The sequence below is a fragment of the Acipenser ruthenus genome, chromosome 16 (genome assembly GCF_902713425.1).
Source record: "Acipenser ruthenus chromosome 16, fAciRut3.2 maternal haplotype, whole genome shotgun sequence".
In the NCBI taxonomy this organism is placed as follows: Eukaryota; Metazoa; Chordata; class Actinopteri; order Acipenseriformes; family Acipenseridae; genus Acipenser; species Acipenser ruthenus.
Window position 1 is genome coordinate 7,192,995 of NC_081204.1, and position 21,882 is coordinate 7,214,876.

The following is a 21,882-nucleotide window of genomic DNA, read 5'->3' on the forward strand; positions in this document are numbered from 1 at the left end:
TTTTCGTCTGTCCGTATCACGCCTTTTCACTTATGTTGAGAACACAAAATGTTATTCCACATACAGTGCTGTAAATCAACAGTTTTAATGCTACTAACAATGCATTTCCTTACATAATGACACCATTTTTCATGAAACTATGAATTGTCATTTCTTATTCTATACTAATCTATACATGCTGTCGATGCATGTCATAGTCATCAGCTGTTTTGTCATACTGACAGCTTTTGTTTTAATTTACAAGCTTTGGCAGGGCTTGTATGTTACTGACTTACTTGTGTAAACATGACAGTGCAGTGTTCTCTTTGTGCTGTAGTGCATGAGCAGTTGCACTATCACAGTCTATTATCAATACGTGGATGCATTTATACACATTTATACTTTACTAAGTGTACAATAATAATGTCACAGAAGATCAAAAGTGCATTACTAAGTTTAGACTTGGCAGGCAGAGAGACAGACCATGCCAACTTTTTTCCTTGATAATATGTAGTCATCTACTATACATGTGTAAGAATACAGAGTGCTGTTTAATGGACAAATTACTGAAAGAAGAGGTGAAATAAAAAAAGGCAGTAGCAAGCAGGATTTTAAAGAATATAATGAAAAATATATTTATCAATGTCGCTCTGTGTTTATGTTGCTGTCATGGCCACTCAGAATGCACATAGCTAAATTAGTGGGGTTATGGTGGAACAAAAGCTCATTATGTCATACTGAATTCCTTTGATTGATCAAATTAAATACAATAGCAGGATAAGGAACTATCTCATACACGTGTTAAGAAATGTAAAATGGGATTTTTATACAGATAGTCACCTTTTAAATAAAATTTAAAAAACCATCCAAAGAAGGCATTTCATTATATTTTGGAAAGGATTATTATTTTAAAAAGGTACTGTTTGTCTAGCTAAATTACCTTCATGCAACAATCTAACCTAACTGCTTCTTCTTTTCATTTTCATATTGAAGCTGCAATGCCATGTGCAACAGTTAAAACAAATAGCAGTGCAAACTTTAACTAGTGTTCATGTGTATTAATGCAATGATCTAATAGTCTGTCAACACCCTATAATATTAGAAGAGCAGACTGCTACACAATGTGTGACGTATGTCCTCGGTCAGGACATTTGTGCATGCAGAAAATTCATTGTTCTGGTCATCTCGTTACAAAAAGGATATTGCTGCTCTAGAAAGAGTGCAAAGAAGAGCGACCAGAATTATCCTGGGTTTAAAAGGCATGTCGTATGCAGACAGGCTAAAATAATTGAATCTATTCAGTCTTGAACAAAGAAGACTACGCAGTGATCTGATTCAAGCATTCAAAATTCTAAAAGGTATTGACAATGTCGACCCAGGGGACTTTTTCGACTTGAAAAAAGAAACAAGGACCAGGGGTCACAAATGGAGATTAGATAAAGGGGCATTCAGAACAGAAAATAGGAGGCACTTTTTTACACAGAGAATTGTGAGCGTCTGGAACCAACTCCCTAGTAATGTTGTTGAAGCTGACACCCAGGGATCCTTCAAGAAGCTGCATGATGAGATTCTGGGATCAATAAGCTACTAACAACCAAACGAGCAAGATGGGCCGAATGGCCTCCTCTCGTTTGTAAACTTTCTTACGTTCTTATGTTCTTATTGTGGTCAGAAATATGATAAATAAATATATAACAAATAAAATCTAGAAGGGGGGGGTGGGGCAGACAAAACTTTCATACTATTGTGCTTATCGATAATCTCCTACAATACAGGGGTTTTATAGTTCCTCCTTAAAAGGACAGGTGTATATTTTGATTATTTTAGGGATTTGTGTGTGTGTGTGTGTGTATATGTGTGTGTGTATATATATATATATATATATATATATATATATATATATATATATATATATATATATATATATATATATATATGTATGTATACACACACACACACACACACACACACACACACACACACACACTCAGAAATCCCTAAAATAAACCTAGTCATGCATTTAGACAAAGTCTCAATGTTATAATGGGAAAATACACTGAAAAGACTTGGTTTTTGCTATGACTATATATATTATAATTAAGTGTTAAGAAGTGTTGGATATATAATATATTGTTTATAAGTAATGTGAGTTATTCCTGTAAGAAGAACATATGCCAACATACTTTTTGTCAGGCTGAAGCAGTCCCATAATTTTTATTGAAATAATGAATCAACATTTTATTATCTCTCCACTGCAACTTTCAACAAAACTATCAGAACGAAGCGAACTGTATGTTTAAGAGCTGTTGACATTGCTAAATATTCCTTGGCATCCGCTTACTTGAAATAAGGCTTAAATTATTGTATAGAAATCCCAATGCCAAGTGATTGTCTTGGAGTAAGGCTGTATTTGACTTGAGCAGCTAATTAGTACGATTATTCCACAGCTGCGCTGGCTCAAAGGTTTTCTCTTGTTTTATCAAAAGGATCACTCACTCTGGGAATGCGCTGAATAGACAGGTCCTGCAGAGCAAGACAGTCTCGATCTTGGGAAAAGAAGATTTTCCTGGCAAATAATAAGCTTTATATAATACAGTACAAAAATGTATGTAAGAACATATAGAAATACACTTTCATTATGCAAAGTAATTATTTTATTTATAAGTGGAACACTAATGGATACAAATTAGGAACATTTTACTTTAGTACCAAAATATCCTGTACTGAAAAAAAAAGTAGGGTTAGCATCAGTATCTCTAATGTTGTTTACAATCAAAAATGTATTTTGATTGAGGTGTTGAAGTCTACTGAAAAAAGTAATGTTTATTGTGTAACAGATGTCAATCAGTGTACCTCGGTGTAATTGCTGAGTTTTCAGAACTGAAGGAACAGGAACATGCAACAAAAGTTCACCAAATAGTCTCTACATCAGGTTACTCAAGCGGCAACAGTGAATGGCCATCATCAAAATCATACAAAAGACTGGTTCATGACATTTCCTCACCTTTCTCAAATTAGGGACAACTGGTCAGATGGGAATGCTAAATAAAATACTGTTAATGCGCTCCTTTCCCTTCTTGGTTTGCCTGCAGTAATTCGTCAGAGCAGCCGGGATCCTCCAAGCCCCCGTTAAGCTCCTCCACTATGACGTCACGGATCCTGCTACGGCAGCAGCTCATGCGTGAGCAAATGCAAGAGCAGGAGCGTCGAGAACAGAGGCAGAAGCAGCAAACGGCACAGTACATGCAGCAGAGAACCCCAAGCAGTCAGACAGCAGCCATCAACGTCAGTGTCCCCACCAGCCTGCCCACAGCAACACCGGTACCCATGGAGGTCCTCAAGGTAAACTGCCTTATCTTCTCATGCTTTCACGTTTACCTTTTCACAGCATCACTGCTCTGATTGGAGGCATGCTGAACACCTGGAGCAATTATTATTATTATTATTATTTATTTCTTAGCAGACACCCTTATTCGTAAACAAAAATACATTTCAAGAATCACAGTATTACTTATAATTATAATTAATAATTATTATAGTTCTTTTTTATTGCCAAATTGTTTTTCAAGACTTTAAAAGAAAGTTAGTTTACAAAAGGCAAGCTTTATCAAACATAACACAAAATACTGTTACGAGAAAATGAACTGTGTTAAAATCCTCTAGGGATTATCTTTTGAAAGAGAATTCCTGTTTTATGCATGCTGTGTTTCCAGCCTTTTGCCATTAGCCATGTTTAATCCTATTTGCTCAACTACATTGACCTCTTTTAGAAGCTTTGATTCCTTGTTCGTCTGGAGACTAGAAACTCTTGGAAATATTTATGTGCCATAGGAGATAGTGTGATAATTACTCCGAAAAAGAATATGCTTCTAAGAATAGACATGGCTCACACAATTTGGTAAGGATTACTTTATAAAAATGGAAAGTCTTTCATTTTTGCATTGTTTGATCAAATAACATTTAGTGCAGTATAGTTCTTTGTTTGGTGATTTAGACTGCTGGTATTTTGAAGATGTGTCTAACACCACTTGAATGTATATTGGATTTTTATATGCATTGCATTTCAAATTGAATATATTTCAATGAATATAGAATCTATAAGATTTTAAACAAAGTTATGAATGTTTTGTTTGCATGAAATGTATTGGACTTGTAAAAGTGCATGGACCAGGACAGTAAACGTTTTAAAGGTTGCATACATTACTGTTTTATGGAAAAGGTAGATACTGCAGTTGTAAATGGTAAAGGACCTTTAACAGAAAGGGAATAGATGGGTTATATAATAAACTTAAACCCCTTTCACACTGGCACACCTACCCGGGTCCCGACTCAGGTCACAATACCATGTAGTGTGAAACCACGTACCTGGGTCACACCCGGGTTGACCCGGGTCCCAGCGACCCACCTCCAGGATGTGGGTCAACACGCTTTGACCCGGGTTGAACGAGACAAAATACATGAAGGACATTCGTAAGCCGACAAAATAACAAACAGCCACGCCTGCGTGAAGGTTTCACTTCCACAAGGAACGTTTCTGTTTAGCCATATTTTTGTTTCTTGAGACACAGCATGAGCCAGATTGCAGCAGGGATGAAGAAACATTTGCTCTAATCAACATTTGGGCCGACGGTTCAGTCCAGAGAAACTTGGATGGAAGCGTCTGTAACAAGCTGCTTCCGGGGTATTGATACACGCATCTATCACCCGGTCAACCCTGCGTTATCAAAAGCAGTCTGAAATCGCGTAGCCAACCCGCATGACACCGGGTCCTGCCCGGGTAGGTTCCGACCCAGGTAGATCATGCCAGTGTGAAAGGGGCTTTAGATTTACAACCCTTACTTTTGTCCTTTTATCAAAGGTGTTTTTGGAGTGTTAGTTAGTACCTTGTTCAATTTGTCAGTTTATTAATTCTGAAGAACTTTTTCTGAAATGTATGTGTTTTTTTTTTCTTTCTACTGTAAGTTCTTCCCAGTTTCCAGTTGTGTTGCTTTAATATTAAAGTGGATGTTATTTTGTTCTATTACTCAGGGTAATTGAGTGCCATATTGCTTGCAGGATTGTTATTTTTGCCATTCAACCGTTCAACTCTGTTAACTCCACCTGCCTCTGTACTATACTATGAAGCTGGTAGGAGGTGGGGGTTCTGTTAGCTGAAATTATTCTAGCTTTTATATGTGGCTACTGTATAAGAATAAAAGAAAAAAAAAAGACTTTCTGCAATACTGTCGTAGTAACTTTAGTACATTTTCACAAGACAACCTGAGACCCTATTGAAAAGCATTTGGATCGCAATTTTCTTAGTGGGCCAACTTTACTGTAAAAACAAACAAACAAAAAAAAAACAACACCAGGGTGACCACCTGTTAACACCAGCGAACTCTAGTTTGCAATGGACATGCTCTGTGTGATTTGGTGATGACAAGCCATGTTCTATGGCTTACTCTGGGCAATTTGCCTGAGGTATTGGAGGCTATATTGTTGAAACCACTTGTCGGATCTGGATGAATCTGTGCATAGGTATTTGTTATAAGATTCTATTCCACGTGTTATGTAGGGTCACAGTGATCTAAAAAAAAAAGCATTACAATGGCAGGGGAAGTTTATGTTACGAAGTTGTTTAATTTGCACATTATTTGATTTTTAGGGACTTGTTTGGTGAGTTGTTAATGAATAAAGAGTCTGTTCTTAACATCTTTAGATCTTGTTCCTTTCTTTCATACATTGTTTGGCCATCATGCTGACTGAATAGAAGGTGACACACAAGATAAATTATTGTCATTAAGGAAAAGCTTAAATGCATTTTTTTTGGCTAAATTACAAAAAATGTAGAAAATCTGCCCAGCACAGTGTAGTAGTTTCAACCTGTTGATCTGTGACACAATTAGTAATGTGCTAGTACAGCTGTAACATCAGGAGAAATTAGATTAGAGGTACCAGGCTGAGCTGCTAGACGTTAAAAGTGAAAACATTAAGCTTAGATGAGTTTGTCTAAAGACTGATTGGTGCCTTAATTAGTTAAATGACCTCTAACCCTGTAGAAATAAATAAGGGGTAACTTTAGGGATCAAGACAAAAGCACTTTAAGAATTACCACACACACAACACTAATTCATCTAAGAATGCTAAGAATTAGCCTTACTTTCATTCTTTGGAATATTTAAGAAAACAAAATACTGCTAATGGATAGCATTAGCTGGACAACAACACATATTGTTCTGCTAGAAAATCAGTGAGTTGTGTTTAATGGTTAATTTCACGTCTTTAAGTTATTTTAAAATAGGATGAAATCGTTTATATCAGAAAGGCAATGCTAATGAAAGAGCACTAAATCACATAAAAGTGAGATACAGCTGATTTGTATGTTTTATGTAGTCACTTCAGCTAAACAGGCATCCCTTCCGTCTGTGTTCCTTTGTATGTATTGGGTAGAAAAACAAACCTTAACATCAATGGGCAAAAGCACACTCTAAATTGTATCTTTAACTGCAAGATAGACCAATAAGGGCCTAACACCATTAATTATTAATTAAACATGTGCATGTTCATAATGCAAAATAACATGATGCCTAAAGGTTTACAAATTGAGGACATTGTATTTATTGAAAAGGCAAATTTATAAAAGACAAATTCAACATACACCAGAAATGTTTTTCTACTTGACTTTGTTTCTTATATTTCCAAAGAAGTTATTGGATGACACAGTGAACTCGTAACAGCAAAGCTGCTAGACACAGTGTTCAACAAGGTCAACAGTTCAGTAAGAATTGACTTCAGTTCAAAGTTTGCATCATGTTAATATTACACTGTAATAAACTTTATTTATGTAACACCAGTGCAGAAACTAGGACATCTTTGTTGTTAACTTCAGCCTATTCACCTGGGTGTAGATAATTAAAACAAAAAATGTATTGGGGATTGTTACTAAGTAAATGTCCAGAAGAATATTTTTTATAAATCCTCTACAATGGAGAAAATCAATGTCACAGATCCTGTTCATTTATCTCAGTAGGATTGGAACAATGACATTTTAATGCAATTTCTTTTACCAGTCAATGGGCTGTTTTTTCAATGTCTGTTTTGGAATAAAAATAGATTCAGCATTCATGAAACGGGTTGATACTGAACTCTGAAGCAGGTGTTTATGCCCTGGGTTGCATAATCAATTGCATTTAGCATCAATGTATCACTAAATCAATTATTTAACTTGTATTAAATAATATCCATTGATATGGAAAACTACAAAGCGTTATGTAATTCAATATGTTAACATAACATTATTCAGCAGGTTTCATTTGACTTTATGAAGCAAAAATCGGTTAATTCTATAGGGTGTTGCAAAACTTTTGTCCATAGCTGTACGTTGTTACTTACATCTTGATAACTGCGCATCCATTTTTATGTGTACATTTTTTAACTAAAGTTTTATAAACTTGACAGTGACTTGTTATAGTAGTAACAGCGGGCAAACGATGAAAGCAGGAAATCCATTATTTTTATAATTTACGTTCAGACGTCTGGTTGCAAACTCACATCGTTGAGCATGTTGATTTCAAGGCCTACCCCAGCCTCTGCTGATACCAATGCAGTATAATGTGTGTTTCTGGTTGTCGCCTATATTATCCTGAAGCTTCTTGTGTACAAAAGACTGCTTCTTCAGTAATCCTAGGCTTCCCAGCATAGGAGAACCAGTTTATCGACCCCCTACATTAACATGATTGTTTTCATTCTGAAAGTACAGGATAACGTTTTGGTAATAGCTTGAGCACCAACTCAATGTGACTCTTTGTGCTCACACTGTAGATTGTAGATAGAGCATTCTTGTGAATACGTCTGGCTTCTGGCACAGTTTTTATGTTTGAAGCACAGCACCTTATAAAATTGGTGTCTGCTGTTGGGCTCTTCCTTTGCAGTATACAGCCTCTGTGATGCTTACATCTAGCCCAGGGCAAGAAGTCAGCCTATATTCAGTATATTGGAAAATCAACTGTATATGAAACGATTTATTGTATATTTCATATAATTTAACATATTTTTTAAAGCTGTTTTTTTTTTTTTTTTTTGCAATGGTAAAACATTAGTGAATGCTACAGGTCTTTGTGTTGCTCTTCATGTGCAATATTTAGCCGTTTCTTGTTAAGAGTACTTTAACTGTGTTTCTCTTCTTGTTTTGTGATGTACTCTCTGATTAACCGTTTTAAGTACCAGGCTTTTTGGTCTATAGAAAAATATTTCAGTAATGCTGACCTTGTTGGGAATTTATAATCCTATGAAATGTCAAAGGAAAATTGAGATAAAAATAAATAATAATCTGGTTTAAAATACAGCAAAAAGGAACTGCAATCCACGATTCCAGGATTTAAATTGTCGGTTTCAGAAAACATTGATGGGCCCTATTTGAGTATGTGACTAAGGGATTCATGTACAGTAATAGTTACCTGGTCTTTTTCTTCATTATTCAATTTAAGACTCTGGCAAGACACATTACTGAGCAGCATGAGATTTCTTAGATTGCTGCCATGTATTCATTTTGTAAACAATTCTCAACAATTTCTTTCTGATAACCAAGACAAGGGGAATCCTGTCACCCTACTATGGCTGGATCTTCCCAGAACAGGCCACATTGGGACTTTGATTTCCAGGTTTCATTCCAGATCAACACTGCTTTATTAAAACCGGTGTGAAATCGTGTAGCCAACCCGCATGACACCGCATGACCCCGGGTCCTGCCCGGGTAGGTTCCAACCTGATGCTAGTGTGAAAGGGGCTTTAGAAACTCATTTGAAAACTTCAAAAACACCAATTTGCAACAACCGAGAAGTACAGTATTCATTGCATCTTTGAACACACTATGATTTGGTTTTTAAATTAGCTGGAAGCAACACATTGTAAGTTGTATTTATTACATTTCTCCTTCAGCTTGTCTAAAACAATTAGATACTTCAATATAACCAGTTCCAATATAGCAGATACAAAAAAGATGTCAGTTTCTTATTTTCTAAGGATATTACAGTATCAGCTGTGGGGTTAACAGTTTTTCTTAGCTCACAACTGATTTTCTTTACAAAAGTATTGGTATACAAATCTTTATAACATGAGGCTTCACCCATTAACACCTGAGTTGTTTTATAAACAACCTTTCTTTTACTTGTAACAGGCTCGTGACCTGGTCTCCACTGTGCCAGCCTGTATGGGTCCTCACAGAGCTGGGATGAATGAACACCTTTTAAAAAGAAACAGTAAGGTGAGGACAAGACAATAGAAAAATAACAACACATTTCCAAGAAACAATTGGACAGACAATTAGGGTCGTGACCCACTATTCTGTCACAGTCAAATTTTAGGTGTGTTTTTTATTGAAAAGTTACAAAATCCTAATGCATAGTGTACAAATGAGAATCTATATTTCAAATTCCAATAAATGACAAAAGTTTGCCAAATTAAGAAAAAATACATATCTATATTAGTCTTAAAAAGCCATCTGTAAATATTATCCAGATGTATACTACTTATTGAGGTATCTACAGCAAATAATAATAATAATAATAATAATAATAATAATAATAATAATAATAAACGTTGCTGTTTGTTCAACACGGGTGAATATTGCAGCAAGTTCTCTTTCCAAAGTCCATTAAACAGTTTGATTCCCAGTTTTCAGCCTTATGAGATCTCTGTCTGGCTGTTATGAGATCTAGTGATACTTGTAAACCCTATAAATTCCACAATTACTAAATACATCGTTTTTTAAATGTACGCTCATTCTTGACTGAGAATACAGTGGTACATGAGTTGTTAATGCTTATCTTTGACTGGCGATCTTGATTATGCCACTACATATTCTGTCTTGATGTTCTTAAGAATCCGTTTTGTTTAGATTGTGACCACTTTACTCGTCACTCTTACATGGTGTCTTCAAACTGAATAATGATACACGGGTTAATCCTTTCATGATTGTGTATCAAGACCACACCCTTGACCATGAATAGCTTTGTTTGTTAAAAAAATAAAATAAACAATACATTTATTATGATAAATACATTGAAAGGGTACTCTATTTGTTTCTCCAGTTAATTAATACTAAACATATGCATATTCTAGAGAGGGTTATTAGCATAAAACATTTAAATGACTGTAGTGGTGTCTTTAAGTTATTTTTACATTCTATTTTGTTTTGAATGTTGCATACTGGCTAGAGGATGCTTCATGCTTAATTGGCAAAAGATGATCTAACTTTCAGATTATCAGACTGAGAAGTTTAATGAAAAGTACATATCTGTATCGCAGGCAGACAGATTGGATGTTCCACCACAAAAAGTAACTGCAAGAAACAAATGCTGAAGGGACTCTAGTTGGGTCAGTTGGGACGTTAAGTTTTAATGTCTCTACAGACAGGGAGCGGCTGATCAAGTTTTCATTTTAGTTGGCTGATTTTGAACCTTATTGCAATTGGGCATTTCAAATTAGTAAAATTAAATTAAAAATGTATTAAGAAAAAGTAAACACAAATGCAAATGTTTTTATTCATTGTTTTATTTATAACATTATGTGTTCCCTTTTGAATTTACTTTCATGAAGAATTGCTGCACTGCCAAGCTTGTAAGTACATTGGCTCATGTGTTGAGAGTTGAATGTTCTTATCCAGCATGGTGGTAGCTGGGAAAATGTGTAGCAAAAAACTCAATACAATATCGATCTTTGTAAAATTGGCTCTATTTTTTTGTCAAATGTATTTTTTTTTTTTTAAGTTGTCTTGTGTGTTTGTGATCACAGTACCGTACCGTACCTTATAGTATTACATGTTACACACAAATACAGAGACTTTCTTTATTCTGCTTGTGAACTGAAGTTTTTGACAGTAGTCTTTTTAAAGTGATTTTATTTCACCTCTGTGTTGATATCATTCAGTCTATTTCTTGCATTGCTTTCATATGCCTTTACCTGTGGTCGTTTAGAAACCTAGAACGTGCAAATTATTTCCGTACTGCATACACACACATGAAAAAAAAAGGTTTTTATTTATTGATAATAGCATGATTCTTTGTCTACAAGCCCTACCAGAAAAAAAAGGATTCATTCAGGCATTTTACAATTGGCTCAGGGGTATTTCCTGATCATGCTGTCTTTATCATGTCGGTAATGACGTCATTACCAATACATTTTCCTTCTTGTCTCTGACAAATCTGTGTTCTGAATGTAATTCTTTTTTTAGACCAGTTTTTGAATCCATCAGTTGAATACAAATTGTTTTAGGCAATGCAGCCCTTTATATTGCATTTCAGAAATTCTACTTTAAATAATATATATATTTATATGGTCATCATATGGTTTCATTCATACAGGGGTGTGTAATTCGTAACGGCCGATGCCCGGGACAACAAGATTTTTTAATTTTTTTTTTTTTTTTTAAATAAAATAGACTGTAAATCTCATGGCAATGTGTTTATTTGTTAATTCATTGATGTATTTATTTTTCAGTGAGAGTAGTGCAGGGAAAGAATGTTACCTCCCCCCCCCCCCCCCCCCCCCAAAAAAAGCCATCAGGGTATGAAACCAGGATCACCCTGCTGCAGCAGTGTTCCAGTTAGCCATCATGGGACAAGATGTTAGATGAGGAAAAATAGGTGTAATAGGTTGTACACTGTTTAAAAAAATTAGTATATCATAGAAATAAACAAAAGAAAAAAACATATTTTGTCTTTGCAGAATTTGTTGCAGCCTACTGTAAATATTGTGTGCATTTTAGTAGAAAAACAGTAAAAAAAAAAAAAAATGCAGAGAGACTTGACAGGTTATACACAAGTCCTTCAAAAATCTGGGGTTCCGCAGTTACAAAACTGAAAGAACAGCAAGAAAAATCAGAATTCCACAAAGCAGCAATAATAGATGGCAATGATTTTGTATCTGTGATTCAACAAACTAAAACACTTGTACATCAGGAGCTGGATTCAGCTTATAGAGAAAGAGTGGGGAAAAAAACAGGCAGAAGCTATTTTTATATTTGAATAACTCCCAGTATTGCTTATTATAGTTATACTCTTAGTATGTTACTTAAATTTACTAGCAAATGTGTTCCAAACTGCACTGAAAGGAACATTTCCTTAAAGTATGTTATAAATTTGTTGAGGTGAGGTGAGGTCACAGGGAACCTTTTGTGTATCTTGAAGAATTTAGTGAACCCGTCAAGCTACAAGGTAGATCCTCCCCTGTTAGTCACTAATTGATTGCTTGTGTTCACTGTTAAATAAAACCCAAATCCTAATTCTACTTTTTTTGTGTGTGTTTTGTGCGACAGGGACGGGGGAAGTAGTTTGTTAAGAAGGACAAGTAGATTTTTCTATCATTTTGTCCCTTGGACAACTTTTTTTCAAAAATGGTACACCCCTGTTCATGTGATGCATAATTTGAACCTGCTTCGCAATGTCATTTCTATAGTGCCAATAATGTTTGTTGGTGGGATCAGAAGTGCAGTGCATTGCCCAGGAGTAGTGGAACGGGCAGTGGAAGATCTTTGAGAATCGAGCCTCAAATCATTAAAATCCGTTTTCTTCCTCTTATTAACACAAGCACCGTTGTCATAGATCTTAGTTCTTTCCTTGTCGGGTCGACCCCACCAAAAATGGTAGCTTCACCTCCACCATTGCCAAAATCAGAGCCTTTCTTCCAACTAAGTCACATGATCTTATTTTAAAGGGCCGTTGTTGTTACAAAACAAGAGTCAACCCTTGTTAATATGAATAGTAACAGAGTGTGCCTGAGTCTCAGTAAGCCATATCAATTACAATCGTGGCATCTAAACATCATTTGACAACCGTGCTATGCCTCCAGCTACAACTCATTTGGCTTCATTGCAAATTTTTACACGTGTTTAACCTGCACATGCCCCATTTTATTGGCAGTCATTTAACATTTTTAATTTAAAATTTGGTTTGTTCAAGCGGCTAGCCTTGTCTTGACAGAGTTGTATAGTCTAATTATATAACTTAGCAAGTTAATGTGTGGCTTTTATATCGCTTTCCCTTAAAAAATAATACTAGTGTAAAATATTTGTATTGAGAACATTTTCGTATCACATGCTTGAACTAAATGTCGCAGGTAGCCTGAGGGGCCTGACTCAGCTGGAGACAGCTTTGCTTTGTTAGTATGTTAGTAAGAAACATGTCAAAACCAAACAACAAACTTTTTTTTTTATCTATTCATATTCCAGCACAATTAATAACAATACAGTAACTTACAAAACATGTGTTAACCCATGCTTCTAGCATTTAAAACTCTTTTGAATATTACAGGGAATATGTATGAAGGAGAAAACTTGTTTTTAGTGTTAATGCTACTCAGTGTTTAACAACATATCCAATGCTTCAGTTCATTTATCTGTTAAAGCGCAGCCTCTCTAACTGATTTCCAGGATAAAGGGTTCCACTCAACACTCCTACTTCAGAATTTCTTATGCTATTTAGTAACAGATTCATCAAAAGATGCAGAATAGCAAGTATGTCAGAACACGCATTGTCTGCCACAGCTGTACATTCAATATTAGAGTAAGACGAAACATTGATGACCACAACATATAACAGTGTGTATAGAATAATGACAATGAATAGTTGTAATGAAAAGTTTGTTTTAAGACCTTGATTTCATTAGATTAACCCAATGCTCCAAAAAGCAATAAAATCGTTTTTTTAAACATGTGAGTTAAATAAGCTGTATAATTGTTGAGGCCTGTATCAGCTACATTTTAATGTGTCATAAAATGAAAACCTCATTCTCAAAAGGTAGGGAAATATTTCGTTTACTTTAAAACAAAAACGTGTTGTTTAAAAAATATGGACTTGCTTGTACGTCCCGATGTCTTCAACGATTAGCCTGGTATTTAGATTTTTTTTTTTTTTGCTGTACACGTATTCAAGATCCATGTGTTTACATTTGTAAGCAATGTCTTGTTTTAAGACAACAGTGCAATGATTGTAAATCCAGTACTTAGAACAAACAGCTTTTTATAACGGAAGAGTGGAACGAAAGCTAAAAAGTGAATTAGCCTTAAGCTAGTGTCAGTTTGGAAAATGGTAACCCACCACTTAAAATAGTCCTTTTGTGCATTACAGATAGTGACGTCAAAGCAGTTGTATAAAGGCGTAAATTCACATTTCAGATAAAACATCAGAACTTCAAAAAGTATCCTTGTATGCACTGTTTAGTTCTTTACATGCATAACTAATTGGGTTTGCGTTTAATAAGTAGAACTCTGGAGAGTCGTCTTGATTGCAATGTAAACTTGGTCGACACGCTCTCTATTTGAAAGCTTGATAAAGGGAATCTTTTGGTTATCGGTTCTTTTTTTTTAACTTCTGGAATATAAATATCTCAAAATGCTGGAGATGCTTGAATATAACCATTACCAGGTGAGGTGCTTTGCTTTAATGTGGAATGCCCTTGTTTTTTGGTTTTGTTTTTTAACTATATACATAGCGTTTTGTTTTTTTTCTGTATGGTGTCTTGAAATTGAAATGCATGCTTACTGCAGAATATTAATGAATAAAATAATGAGTGGTGGATTGTGTATGTTGGATTTGGTCTACTTCCCATTCATTTTTTCTATTTTTGTATTTTTTTCCAGTTTTGTAATTTAACCATTAATTTGTTTTAATCTCCATCGGGTAAAATATGAAAGCTAATTTTCAGGAATGACTTACTGATGTGAAGGAAGGTGTGTGCTGTATTATATATTAAGCTGCATATTGTTTTTATGTTTCATGTACAGGTGCAAACACACCTTGAAAACCCAACCAAGTACCACATTCAGCAGGCCCAGCGGCAGCAGGTTAAGCAGTACCTCTCCACCACTCTCGTAAACAAGCCTTCCAACCATCCCCTCAGCCTACCCTGTACCAATCAACCCAGTGAGCATGTAATGCATCCTGGACCTGGCAACAGTGCACCCAACAGCCCCATGGCCATGCTTAACCTGAACAACTGTGAAAAAGAGGTCAGTATCTGCAGAGCCCTATGTGAGAACAATGAATTAGCAAAATTCTGAAATGTGTCTACTTAATTTACGTTATAAATAGAATCCATACTTTAAAATGAACCAAAACTGTCACTCTACTGTGTTTTTAATATAGATGTTTAAAGTGTCTAATTAAATAAATAGTGGTACTGGATGGCAAAATGCAAAAAGTTAACCTTATAGAACAGAAATAAGATTTTGTTGTCATAATGACAACTTATTTTACAGCAACATTCTTTAATTTGGCTAAAGGTTAAGTAGAAGAAGAAAACGTTCAGCTAATGGTGTTTTTTAATGTGCGTGTCACTGCTCAGCTCATAAAATCAAATGCTCTTTGTTCAGATGCATCGCTAATGAGTGTGTTCGCTTTGCATGGTTTTCTCAACTTGCTCCCCTCACAGAATGTTGGGCTGTTTCTATTTGTAAGAGAAAAGGGTTGAATTTACTCATTTCAGGGGTAGTTGTAAATATATATATATATATATATATATATATATATATATATATATATATATATATATATATAACAAAACACTAATGAAGTTATTGAGAGTATCAGAATTATGGTGAAATATGGTGGTGCCTGTATGTATGCAGGCACACAAGCATGTATCACTTATATTTGAAAAATCAATTGAACTTCTAATTTAGTTGTGATTAAGGCAAGGACAATGTTTTTAAAAAGTTACTGAGAGTAACTGAATCTGGGGATATGCAATATAGAAGCGCCTGCCCACCCATCTGCGTGTACTTAAATGTGTTCACTCTTAAAGGTTAGACTTAAAGGTCACTCTTTGAGAAAGCACTAATGTTGTATGTATAGCTGTGGCTGGGATATGTATGTTAATGGAAAACTTTGTTATTTATTTATTTTGTAAATATTTCTGTTTTTACATAAAAATATACAGATTTTGTATTTACAGATGGATGATGTCATTGATGACATAATCGGTTTGGAGTCAAGTTACAATGATGACATCCTTGGACTTATGGACCCAGGACTACAAATGGCCAACACGGTATATCAATTAACATGCTTAATACATTTTCTATTACACATTATTATTTCTAATAATAATACACATGATGATAAAAAAAGAATGAGGAATGCCTTTTCAGTTAATGATATTCTTTTCTATTGCTTTGGTTTCTTAGCTCCCTGTTTCTGCTAATCTTCTTGATATGTACAGTAATCAAGTGATGCCACCACCTGGCCTTAATATCAGCAACTCCTGTCCAGCTAATCTACCCAACATTAAAAGGGAATTCACAGGTATTGTCAAAATCTTTCTCTCTCTATCTACTATATATATATATATATATATATATATATATATATATATATGTATATATATATATATATGTGTGTGTGTGTGTGTGTGTGTGTGTGTCTGTGTGTTTGTGTGTGTTTAGTGTTTAAAGGTTGCTTTACTGAGTTCTTAAAGCAACCTTTACACACTAAACTACATACGTTATGTGTGGCCCTGTGAATTAAACAATATTAGGAATGTTTCTGTTGCACTGATGAGCTTATATTCAGCACTATACCTTAGCAATAGTTAACTCATACCACAGATTCTGTGTAAATAAACGTGCTCAGTGTGTTTCTGTTATCCACCTTTAACCTGATTACAGATCTGAAAACCTTTTGTTTATAAACGTTGCTATATAGGTCATTTAAAGGGTACATAAGGACCTTTTTATTTTATTGTGTTGCATGTTCCCGTGTGTTGCTACAACTGTTTACTTTTTTTTTTTTTACATTTTGACCACTTTTTTAAACTTTGCAATTTAGTTAAAAAAGTGGTAAAAATGTGAAAAAAAAGTAACACAATAAAATAAAAAAGGTCCTTATGTGTCCTTTAAGTACTTTCATCTGCCAAAATGTAATGGGTGCCAGCAGCAACTAGTGGAACTCACCATTCAAACACGGCCCCCATGCATGCCCTATGACCCTTAGAGTTTTAGTGGAGCATTTCACATTGTGCTGCTGGCACCACATTGTCTTTTATAAATGCAGTACTGTAGAAATATCCATATTGTGTGCAATGCAAAACGCACAACAAAAACATGTATATGCCAATTAGTTACCCCAGCTCCTGCCATGATGCACATTCTGGAGAATTCTGGATCGTGTGGCAATTTTGAAAGCTATCAAAGGCCAGAAGGTTTTCCAGTAGGTATGTTATACCATTTATGTTTCAAATGTTTTGAACAGTTATTAGGTTTTAGAAATATTATGTGACTGAGATTCCAGCATAATAACTGGATATCATTCGTACTGAATTCATGTGAAAATACACATATTTAATGCTGCATTCCACACTTAATCTAAAATCGCATTTGAATTCAAATTAGGTGTAAAATGCTTTGAGAATGAATGATTCAAAAGAATATTATTAAGTATTATTAATACTTCCTGCTGTTGTAAAATATATTATTACTGTACAAATACCTTTTTTAGAAGTGTAATATTAGGAAATATCCAAGTAGAACAAATCAATTTGAAGGATATATTAATTGCACACAATATGGAACATAATGCACACTTTAACCAAGAAGTGACCAACACATTGCAACCCCATGTTCCCAAGCTTGCCTACAATGTAAAAGCCAAAATCTGTGAAATATCACATTTAAAGAAAGAAAAAATACAGTTTTCTACAAAGAGAACTTTACCTTTGTTTCTTATTTCAGAGGCTGAAGCTAGAGCCTTGGCAAAGGAAAGACAGAAAAAGGACAATCATAACTTAAGTGAGTTTCTAATTGAATTATAATCGTTCATGCTGTATTGTTAGACTTTAGACATTTTAGGAACCTACTGACATAGACACTGATAGCTTTTCTCTTTCCTATTCCTAGTGATTAGCATGTTGATTGCTGGTGTTGATACAGTGCTTAGCTGACACAGCCCTGCTTTTCCTCATGTAGCATGTCAGTACTGTGAATTTGTTTTTACAGTGTATCGTTTGTATTGTAAATCTAGTACATTGTGTTTAATCTTGGTTGCCTCGAAACACCCCTTAAAATGAACATCACAAATCTGAAATTATTTCTGAGAGTGAAATTGTGACTCCCTAAAACATTCCTGGGTCACCAGCTATGAAAGACTTTTGAATGAATTGTTTAAATAAAAGATGGCTTTATTGGAGCAATATTTTTGTCATGTGTGGTTGTTTTGTAGTTGAACGAAGAAGGAGGTTTAACATTAATGATCGTATTAAAGAGCTGGGAACTTTGATTCCAAAGTCAAATGATCCGTAAGTTCAATGTTTTCATTTATTTTTAGCAATACGATTCCAAAGTCAAATGATCCGTAAGTTGAATGTTTTCATTTTTTTTTAGCAATATGATTCCAAAGTCAAATGATCCGTAAGTTGAATGTTTTAATTTATTTTTGTTTGTTTGTTTTTAGCAATACAGTTGACATCCTTCTCTTTAAAAGGTTTGCTGAACAGGAGCGAAGTTACCAAAATCAAAATTTATAAGCTAAAATATGTAAAATACTATGCCTGCCTTCTGTGTTTAAAAATGTGTTTTATTTTCAGATCCTTTTGTAAATAGATAAGAATACTCTTAAACGTATAGTATGTTTTTTAAATGACATTTATATTGTGTTTTCATTGAGAACTCCTGCAGTTTTCATTGAGATGGAGATGGTTCTTTATTGTTTATTTTACAGGGACATGCGTTGGAACAAAGGCACCATTTTGAAAGCGTCTGTTGACTATATCCGTAAACTCCAGAGAGAGCAGCAGCGATCCAAGGAACTTGAGAACAGACAGAAGAAGCTGGAACACGCCAACAGGCATCTGATGCTAAGAATTCAGGTGACTTCCTCTTCTGGAAATGTCAGTTATGCAGTGTGTTAAAGTAATGACTTCTAAATGGCAGACGCAGCTGTTCTGATTTATATTGTCAACACAGATTTGTTATCACATGTAAAACAGCTTGCACTTCACCATGCAGTTCTGTTTGACCACATTATTCACGTACTCCAAATTACACAGATGTATGTGCTGCTTTATCAGTTTGATAGCATTTGGTCTGTGCGCTGAGTCAAACCATGGCTTTTGAAATACCAGGGCAGAGTTATAGAAAAATGGAAAGGGGTTTACAAGGGTTTATTGTTTTTTAGACGTATGGATAAAAACACTGATACAGCTTGTGATTTCTAAATTCTCAGGAGCTTGAGATGCAAGCCCGGGCTCATGGACTCTCTGTTGTGGCCTCATCAAGTCTCTGCTCCTCCGAACTTTCACCAAGGATCATTAAACAAGAGTCAGTGCAAGGAGACTGCAATCAGGAGGTTTATCATCAGCAGCATCCAGACCTGTCCCGCACCACAACCCTCGATCTCACTGATGGGACTATCACCTTTAGTGACAGCCTTGGACACGTAAATGAGTCTGGTGCCTACACTGTAGCCACGAAAGTGGGCTCCAAACTAGAAGACATGTTGATGGACGATAATCTTTCCCCTGTGGGAGCGGCTGACCCCTTACTCTCGTCAGTGTCGCCCGGAGCGTCTAACAACAGCAGCCGGAGAAGCAGCATCAGCATGGAAGACAATGACCGTGGGTGTTAGCAGCGGCTATCCAAAATTCACTACACACTGCATAACTTCTATTAAAACTGTACTAACTTCATACTCATTATTTCTCCTCTGAGCATCTTTAACTTCGTTTGTGAGGTAAAGCCCATCATTTGAAAAAGAAGACTGGGTTGGAGGAGTGTGACTGCTTGAAGATACAGTGGTAACGAAAAAACAAATGTCTGCTACTTGGAGTGTGTGTGTGTGTGAGTGTGTGTGTGTGTGTGTGTGTGTGCGTATTTAAAAAACAACAACAAAAAAACACTTTATGTGTAGAATTGTCTTGTCAAATAATATATCCAGTGCTAGTTTCAGAATTGTAATTTAACTGTATAAAATGAACCCTTTGAAGTGAATGATAATTACGGTTAGTGTTGGAAGAGAAACTATTGAAAATCAAATTGGTAGTGACTCCAAAGTTTTAATTAATAAGAATATGAATATCAGTTATTCATGCTGAACTACAATATAGTTCTACGTGCAGACATTTTTTAGTTGCCCTGTATTCTCCACTGAAACAGGCTTATGTGTTTGTTTTTTTTAATGTCAGTTTCTTAATATTAAAATTCTTTATGTTCAGTTGCACAATCGTTTGATTCGCATGCTCTTTTTATTTTATTTGATCTTTAACAGTTACATTCAGGATATTTTTGAAATGTGAGAATGTCCATATTGAAAATACTGGTACGGAACATAGTGACACTAGTGCTTTTAGTGCTTTCTCCATTGTATGGCATTTGCATTGTGAATAAACACTTGAAGGAGGTTGAAATGCAAGGTTGGATATTTTGGTTGTAACAAACTTGTATTGAAGTTGTTATAAAGAAACATGGTATTGTATGACTGATTGTAGGTAAACATAACTAAATATAAATGCTTTCATATTCTATGTATACTGTTAAACATAGATGTGCAACTGTAGCAAGCATACAGTACTATTGTTTAGGTGGTAGAGTTATTGTTTAGTTTTACACTGCAGCTTGTGAAAAAGATTTATTCAAATAACTGTTACTTAATATTAGTGTTGGTTTTATCACTCAACATTGTTGTAAGACTAGTTTAAATGCATTATCTACTTAAATGTGGAGCTATGCAATTCTAATAGTTGTATTTAAATATATTGTGCCTAGGTGTTACACAAAAGAAAACATTATGGTGTTATGAGCCAGTGAATGGTGAATTGATTTATTAATAATGGCAGAAGAATGTGTTCTCAGAATGAAGTGCCTTAAATTTCAAAAGTACTGACTGAAGAGTGAAGTTTGGTTTGTGTATTTAAAAGTGTTTGATGCAGGATGTTACCTTGGCACGTTAAGGAGTGTGACAGCGGGGATGAAGACCACATTTTATGACTGCATTCTCCTTATGCAAGACTGCTTGTCAACAGAATGCTGAGACAAACTCAGCATATTTCTGACATAAAGAGGGATTCAGGTGGTGTGTATGGATAAAGGGACAGCACCAATCAGTGACCTTGATGAAGGGCTTTCTTTCTTTATATTATTTTATTTGGTTTGTTTAAAGGTTAAAATGTTATATGCAAAAAAATAAAAATAAAAAAAAATCTGTTGGCATTACATGATGCCTGTTTGCCATATATTTTCAGCACTAGCCTTGCTGAAATAACCCATTGTACAGTACACTCCAAATGTGCCCGCAGTGCAATAAGCAGTAACCCTGAAACGCTCCCTTGAACCCTGTGCCATTGACACAGTGGAGGATAGTTTTAAACAGAGCCTTAAAAGAGTTAATCCAATTCTATCCCACATCAAGACTGTTCTTGTTTTATTCAATGTGAACCAGAATGGACTGCCAAATGTTTTAATGTTGCCAAAAGTGACGTAAGTCAAAGTATGCAATGCAATAGACTTTCTGTTTTAAATGTTTTATTTTTTTCAAAATGCGAAGCAATATTTTTTAATACTTAAAGCAATCAGAATATGCAGGTAAAGCACAACAGACATGCACTTACAGGGATGTTCTTGAAACAAATGATGCACTGGGGAGATGCCTATATTGTTAGACATAGCACCTGTTATTTCTTGACCAAGTGATATTAAAATACTGCCTCTTGCTGAGATGCTTGGTACTGTAATGTAATTAAAACTCTGTCACTGCTGACTGCATCACATTGACTTGCATACTATCCATACAATTGTCAGATATGGATCAGTGATAACATGTATTCAGTGGAATTGAATGTTTAAACAATTTCTTGGTAGACCGATTAAAGTACATGGTTTTTCACATTTTCTTGTCATTTAATGGATGCGTGGCTATTTATTTGGTAATGAAAAGTGAGCAG

General features: G+C 35.1%; 1 protein-coding gene across 18 annotated transcripts in view; it reads left to right on the plus strand.

The window, feature by feature from the left end:
- Positions 1-21,826, plus strand: part of LOC117412385 (microphthalmia-associated transcription factor) — a 43,621-nt gene extending 21,795 nt beyond the window's left edge. For 4 of the 18 annotated variants that reach the window (XM_034020737.3, XM_034020742.3, XM_034020743.3 and 1 more), the window contains 11 exons: positions 3,072-3,321; positions 9,134-9,220; positions 14,738-14,962; positions 15,892-16,002; positions 16,139-16,256; positions 17,071-17,163; positions 17,681-17,737; positions 18,168-18,243; positions 18,329-18,355; positions 18,666-18,813; positions 19,170-21,826. In XM_034020737.3, the coding sequence (XP_033876628.2) occupies positions 3,072-3,321; positions 9,134-9,220; positions 14,738-14,962; positions 15,892-16,002; positions 16,139-16,256; positions 17,071-17,163; positions 17,681-17,737; positions 18,168-18,243; positions 18,329-18,355; positions 18,666-18,813; positions 19,170-19,571 (1,594 nt within the window). In that variant the 3' untranslated portion in view covers positions 19,572-21,826. The remainder of the gene's footprint in view (positions 1-3,071; positions 3,322-9,133; positions 9,221-14,737; positions 14,963-15,891; positions 16,003-16,138; positions 16,257-17,070; positions 17,164-17,680; positions 17,738-18,167; positions 18,244-18,328; positions 18,356-18,665; positions 18,814-19,169) is intronic. The other 14 variants (XM_034020744.3, XM_058988636.1, XM_034020750.3 and 11 more) reach the window with 12 other exon arrangements.
- Positions 21,827-21,882: the final 56 nt, after the last annotated feature.